The 6,470-nt window shown below is 65.3% G+C and overlaps 1 protein-coding gene across 8 annotated transcripts in view; it reads right to left on the bottom strand.

Annotated features, from left to right (window-relative positions):
- Positions 1–3,475: 3,475 nt before the first annotated feature.
- Positions 3,476–6,470, bottom strand: part of AGRN (agrin) — a 37,984-nt gene continuing 34,989 nt past the window's right edge. For 4 of the 8 annotated variants that reach the window (XM_017542513.2, XM_017542515.2, XM_017542514.2 and 1 more), the window contains 4 exons: positions 6,085–6,117; positions 5,595–5,819; positions 5,032–5,135; positions 3,476–4,768 (listed from right to left, as the gene is read on the bottom strand). In XM_017542513.2, coding sequence (XP_017398002.1) covers positions 4,611–4,768; positions 5,032–5,135; positions 5,595–5,819; positions 6,085–6,117 — 520 coding nt within the window. In that variant the 3' untranslated portion in view covers positions 3,476–4,610. The remainder of the gene's footprint in view (positions 4,769–5,031; positions 5,136–5,594; positions 5,820–6,084; positions 6,118–6,470) is intronic. The other 4 variants (XM_017542516.2, XM_017542517.2, XM_017542519.2 and 1 more) reach the window with 1 other exon arrangement.

Raw genomic sequence — 6,470 nt, 5'->3', positions numbered from 1 at the left:
CACACACACACACACACACACACACCATCAGGCAGGGCAGTCCAACATCACACACACACACACACACACCCCCCATCAGGCAGGGCAGTCCAACATCACACACACACCCACACACACACCCCATCAGGCAGGGCAGTCCAACATCACACACACACACAAACACACACACACACACACACACACAAAGGGCACGGTATGGAGGCTGTTTTCCCCCATGCCGGGGCTTGGCCACACCTGCCTCTTGGTGGCCGGCATGCAGGGCCAGGGGGAGGGGTCTCAGAGCTCTGGAGGTGCCCTTCCCACCTCTCTCCCTAGAACGTGGCGGTCTCTCCTGCAGCCCCCAGGGCCGGCCACTCGGAGGCGGAGGAACCACAACCAGGGGGGCTCTGCCTCTGAGACCAGCCACAGCCCCGTTTCTGTCCCCAGCCCCTGAAGAGCAGGGGACCGAGGGGCTCAGTGGGCTCACCTCGGAGGGGCCCAGGACCCAGACACCAGCATTGCAACAAAACATGCACCAGTCAGGACCTCACCAGCTCAGCTCTGCCGTCCCATGTCCGAGTGGTGTTCACTGAGGTGCTGCTGACCCCCCAGACCATGAGGAGGGGCTGGGGCAGCGGGGTGGGCTCGACCCTGGGATTTGGCCTGGCCTGCCCAGGCCTGATAGGGTTGTGGGCAGGGTCCCAGGGGCCAGAGGAGTAAACAGTCCAAATGGTCACCCCAGGACAGGGCAGGGCAGGGTGGCAGGTTGCGGCAGAGCCCGGCCCAGGGCTTTCCCAGGCAGGCCCCAGTCACATGCTGACGACACGCACATGGCTCTCCCTGAGCCCCAGCACTTTGCCCAGGGGTCCTGCCAACCAGTCCCTGAAATGGACAGTACACAGCAGCCTCTTCCTTCCTGGGTTCCGGCTGGATGCAAATCATTAGAAGCACAGGGCTTTGGACTGACAGGTTCTTAGTGATCCAACTCAGTTCCACTGTTGCTGAGCCTAAGAGGCCCAAGACCCTGCAGGAGGCTGCCCGGGTTCCCCCCACACACCTTGGCTGCTGGGTAGGGGTGGGCCAAGGGTCTCTATGAACCTTGAGCTCCGGCCAGGAGAAGCCCTGTGAGCCCCTATTGGTTCCTTCACGGATCTGGGGGTCACTCAGGGTCACAGGGCAACTCCTGTGAGCTCCAGGCTCGCCAAACCCCAAGCTCCAAAGGTGTTGTGCCCGGATCTGGAAGTGGTGATATGTGGCTGTCATCTCCGAAGCTCCCGGCTGATGGCAAATGCTCGAGGCAAGGTGAGCCCACATGCGTGTGCACTCACGCAGGGTGCAGGGGTCTGGCAGAAAGGGCAGGAAGTGCCGGTTCCTGCAAACGTGCCACCTCCCTCTCGCTGGAGGCAGGAAGCAGGCCGGACCCGTGGCCTATCCCAGCTCTCATGCACATCCGCCCTGAGCCCCCCAGCCAGACAGGGATCCTGCCCTCAACACTGGGCTCCCTGGGGGGTCTGGAAGGGAACCTGGTCCTGGCAAGTGAGCAGACAGCACGCCTGGGTTGGGAGGGAGACTTGGCCTCCAGGACCCGCTGGTGTTGCCGCCTCAGTTTCAGGACTGGGAAAAGTGGGGTGCCCCCCGACAGACTGCATCGCCGGGGTAGCCAGAAGGGAGTGTGGAGCAGGGCACGGGGTCCAGGGGACAGGGGGAGAGGCTGTCAGCCACCCGCAGGGCACCTTCCTGGGGTCGCGGTGCTGCTGACCCTCACCAGGCCCAGCCTCTGCAGCCCTTTCCACCCGCCTGAGGGAGGCCAGGCCTGTCGGGCCAGGGACCCAGTACCCTGGCAGGGCCTGCGGGTGGAGGGCGGGCGCGTGGGACCCCGGGCAGCGCGAGGACGTCCCGGGTGGCATCTCGCCACGCCCCCCCGCCCGGGCCCTCGGCGCTTCCCCTGGATTCTGGGCTGCCGTGCGCCGGGCTCACCTGCGGGCTCACCTGCCCCCGGTCCGGCCTCACCGCGCCGCTCGCTGGCACCCGGGTGCGCTCTGGGAGGCCCCGCCCAGTCCCGCCGACGCCACGCCCCGGCCACGCCCCCAGCTTCCTTAAAGGGCCCGCGCCAGCCCGCGGGAGTCGGCTGCAGGCAGCAGCTCGGCGGTCCCCGCTTCACAGCCGGGGGCCCCGCGGGCGCTGCAGTCGGCTCCATCCCGCGCTCCCTTCCAAGCCCCTCCGGCCCTTCCGGAGCCGCCTCCTCTGTGGAACAGGGCGGGGGCTCCAGGCTTGGGGGGCGGGGCCCGCCGGACCCCGGCCCTCGCCTGCAGTGGGCCGCCCCCCTTCTCAGGGGTGGCCCCGGGCTCCCACCTCTCAGACCCACAGCCTCCAACCCGGGACCCACCAGCGCCTCTCCGCCCGCGAGGCCTTTCTCCTCCTCACCCCGGGCCACGGAAGGTCTCGTCACCCTCCAGGTCCCCTTTGAGTTCTCTGGGTGCTCTCCAAACCCCCTCTCCTGGTTCTGCGCCCCCTCCTCCTCCTCTCCGAGGTCGTCCTCCCTCCTCCATTTCTGGCATCGGGCTTTTTCTCCCCTCCTAGGCTCAGCCAGCAGGGGCACCTGCCCGGGCTTCAGCCCAGCCAACCCCTGCCTGGCACCCCTCGGCCCCCTGGACCCCACTCAGGGGACCCCAGCTCCCCCAGCCCTGCCCTCCCTCCGGACGCATCGGAGCGAATCCATCCAAAGCTCTGGTGCCAACAGCTCCGTCTCCACCTCCCTGAGAGCCTCTTCTCACCTCCTCGGCCCACCCATTCTCCCCCAAATCCCTCCCTCTGCGCCCCTGTAGCCGAGCACCCTGCCCCAGCCAGCGGCGTCCTCCAGAGATCCAGTGGCCCCCTGCTTGGGGCCCTCCTGGAGCCTCCCCACCCACGCAGTCCCGCTGCCCATCTCCATCCGGCCCGTTGCCCTGACCCGTGGCCTGTCCTGCACGCTGGCCTCCAGTGCTCCCATGCCTCCACTGCTGCTGAAAACTCCCTCTGTCCAGCCCAGGGCCCCTGCACGCCATCCCGACGGACCCACACCACGTGCTTCACTCCGGGCCTCCTCACCTGCCCTCCCGCAGCTCATCGTTTGGGTCTGGGCTTGGGCATCTGTTTTCCCTGGACCTTTCCAGAAGCCCAAAATTAGTCTGCTCCCCCCACCACCCACCACCAGAGACCTGTGTGTGCTGCCGATCCTGGACCCTCTCCTCCCTGACACCTGCCAGGCACACAGGGTCACTCAGCGTGTCCCCAGAGAACCAAGTGATGAAAGGCTGAGAAAGCAGATGTCCAGACGCACGGGCCCGCCTGTGCGTGGAGCTCTTGGGTATTATTTTCCTTTTCCTTTTTTTTTTTTTTGGAGATATGCGTCTGGCTTTGTGGCCCACACTGGAGTGCAGTGGTGCAATCTCGGCTCGCTGCCACCACAAAGCTGAGTGAGATGCCAGCAGGCCAGGGCTCTGGTGAGGATGGACACAAGTTTTCAGACTTTATTTCACAGCGATCGACACAAACATACTGGAGTTAGTAACACGGCGCCCCACCTCCCTGCTGCCCACTTTATCTGGTCCTGCTCCTCAGAGGACTGGGCTGGGGCTGGGGCTGGGGCTGAAGGCGGAGACAGGATGGGGCGTTGCAGTTTAAGGCATTTCTGGTTTCAGAGCCATCCCTGCCAGCCCTGCACCTGCTCCTTGACGTGGGTCAGACACTGGCTGGCCCGGGTCTTTCTGAGACAAGGGTGACCATCCCTGGGGCAGAAGGAAGGATTTGCAGCGAGGCAGCCCTCAGCCGCTCTCGGCTGACATGGGAAGGATGGGCCCCACCACTCCAGGGGTCAAATGAAACAAACACATGAACACGGCAGGTGACCAGGCCCAGATGCCCAGGCAGGCAGCAGAGGCCAACCCCACCCTACAGGGGCTCTGCTCAGTGACTCCTCACAGGGCCTGGGGTATGGCAGAGGGACACGGCCACATCCAGGGTGCCTGGGTGGCTGGGCGGGGTGAGCTGAGGGTCATGGCACCCAGGTCGGCCCTGGTCTGGCCTCTGCTTCCTGGGGCTGGCGCAGGCTGCAGGGGCAGGACTTTGGAGCTGGCCAGTGGTAACATTGTTTCTAAGTCACAGTATTGGCCCCGGAGGCCCAGGCAGGGCCAGGCCCTGGGGTCCAGCCAGCCCAGAAGAAGGCCAGCCGCGGCCCAGAGCACACAGGGAGAAGCAGCTCAAGTGGGAGCTTGGAAAGCCCCATGGGGGCACCCAGAGGAAGGGCCCCATCAGACCTCACAGCCAGACAGAGTGAGGGTGACTCGGGAGCCTCAGCTGCTTCCCGGCAAGCGGGGATGCCATGGGGGAGGCACAGTGCAAGGCGGGGGCTCGGTGCCCAGAAGCAGGGGGTGCGTCCTGAGACTGCCATGCACGCCCAGCCCTCCATGCTGCCACCTTGCCCGCATGTCCCTCGGCACCAGGTCTGTCTGCAGCACAGCTGCCTGGACGGAAGGGAAGCCGGGCCAGCAGTCCCTCCAGCCAACACACAGGCAAGAAAATCATATCAAAAAGCCACAAGTTTACAAAAATAGAAAATAATTACAGCGGGGAGTAGGGGCTCTTGTGCCAGCTCACGGGGCGGGGCAGGGCCGCAGCTCCGGCTTGGTGACGGCGTCCTCCAGCAGGTGCAGCGGGCGCTGGCCCACCACCACGTCCCGCAGGCAGCCCACGAAGCCCGTGCCATAGGCCTTGGGCAGCGCTGGGCCCGCAGGCAGCTCCGGCAGGCCCCCTGCAGCAGAGACAGCGGGAGTCACCAGCTGCGACTCGGTGATGCCAATGGGCACAGGGACCCACCGGTACCCCACGAGCAGGTGGTCCACGGGGGGCTACACACAGGCCCTCGCCTCCTGACCCCACGGTACTGGAGAAGAAGGGGCCCAGCCTGCCAGCTTACATGCTGTCCTGACTCAAGGCTGGCCCTGGGGGTGGAGTCTGTCCCTCGGGTAACAGGAGACCCTCGGGCACCCTCCACAGTCTCCCCCACACTCTCACCAAGCCACAGGGCTCCATCGGTGTCCAGCTGTGTGGCACCCAGTGGGGAGGAGCCGGTCACCGGGGCCTCATTGCCCACCTGCAGGGAACCTTCCCTCTGCTCCCTGGAGAACAGGAGGGGGGACTATCAGGGGCCAGAGCTCCCTCTGCCTCCCCTAGACCCGAAGTCCGGCATCCTTCCTATGCCTCACAGGTGCCTCAGCCCGGGGGACCACCCAGGTGTCACCCTTGGGGGCAATGAGGGGGTGGCCTTGACCCCAAGGAGAGCACCAGGAGCCATTGCCAGGGACATTCCTGCAGCTCAGGCTTTGCTGGAGGCGACGCCAGGCTCACACCAGAACGGCCCCAGCAGCATGTGGCAGGGCAGGGATGCCTTTCAGACCAGGAAACCCATCACTGCTTCCCCGCATCGCTCGTCCCTTCCTTCTGCTGGCAGTGACCTCAGTTCAGGGAGCGAAGCGTGTTCTCCCTGACCCCGGACCACGAGTGACTGGGCACAGCTCAGCTGGGCGAGTCTGGGCAGCACTTCCCACTATCTTTGGCATGCTGAGTCCCCCACTGACCTGTGTGCCACGACCCGCAGCCAGCGGCTGGTGTTGACGGGCACGGTGGAGCGTAGCACCACGGGCTGCGAACCCAGGTTGTAGCTCAGCTGTAGGCGCCCGTCCACAATGGCCAGCGCCACGTAGTCTGCCCGCTCCGTGGCCTTGCCGCTCCAGAGAACCAGCCCCTGCGTGGCCTCCGTGCGCAGGCTCAGTTCAAAGTGGTTGCTCTGCAGCGCCTTCTCACTGGAGGGCAGAGGGTGGGTCAGGGCCTCCCAGAGGTGGCAGCAGGGCGCGGGGCGGGGGGCGGGGGGCGGGGGGCAGGAGGACAAGGGCCCCAGCTGCGGAGGCCACAAGGGCTGGTGATGGGACCCAGGGGTCGCGGGTGGGCAGACAGGGACAGTGGGAGGGAGAAGAGGGATGGAGACGGGGCAGCCTGGCAGAGATGAGCGTGGGGCGGGAGGACAGACGGGCCAGCCGGGGTCTGCAGGTACTGCTGCCACATGCTCACCTGTGAAGGGCCCCGGAATCCAGAGTTTTGGGGCTTAGAAGCAGGAAGAGAGGGAGGCGGGTGAGCAGGGAACAGGCAGCCCAATGCAAACCCTCCTCAACACTGGGGTGCAAGGAGCAGGCACCCACAGAAACCACGCATGACCTTGAAGATCACTGGCCCGCCCACCAGAGCCCCAGCAGGGACACACATAATATGCGTGTGCAGACATGTGACGGCACAGACACCCACGTGCAAACAGTGGGAGAGCACAGCCACGGATGGGAGCAGAGATCAAGGAGATGGGTATAGGGTGGCATGGAGTGGAGACCCGGGGCTCAGATGCCAGGGACACACATGCATGTGTGCATGCACGCAAGCCTACACACGGATAAACACCTGCATGT

The sequence above is a fragment of the Cebus imitator genome, unplaced genomic scaffold (assembly GCF_001604975.1).
Source record: "Cebus imitator isolate Cc_AM_T3 unplaced genomic scaffold, Cebus_imitator-1.0 Scaffold145, whole genome shotgun sequence".
Lineage (NCBI taxonomy): Eukaryota > Metazoa > Chordata > Mammalia > Primates > Cebidae > Cebus > Cebus imitator.
This window is presented reverse-complemented; position numbering and strand designations above follow the sequence as displayed.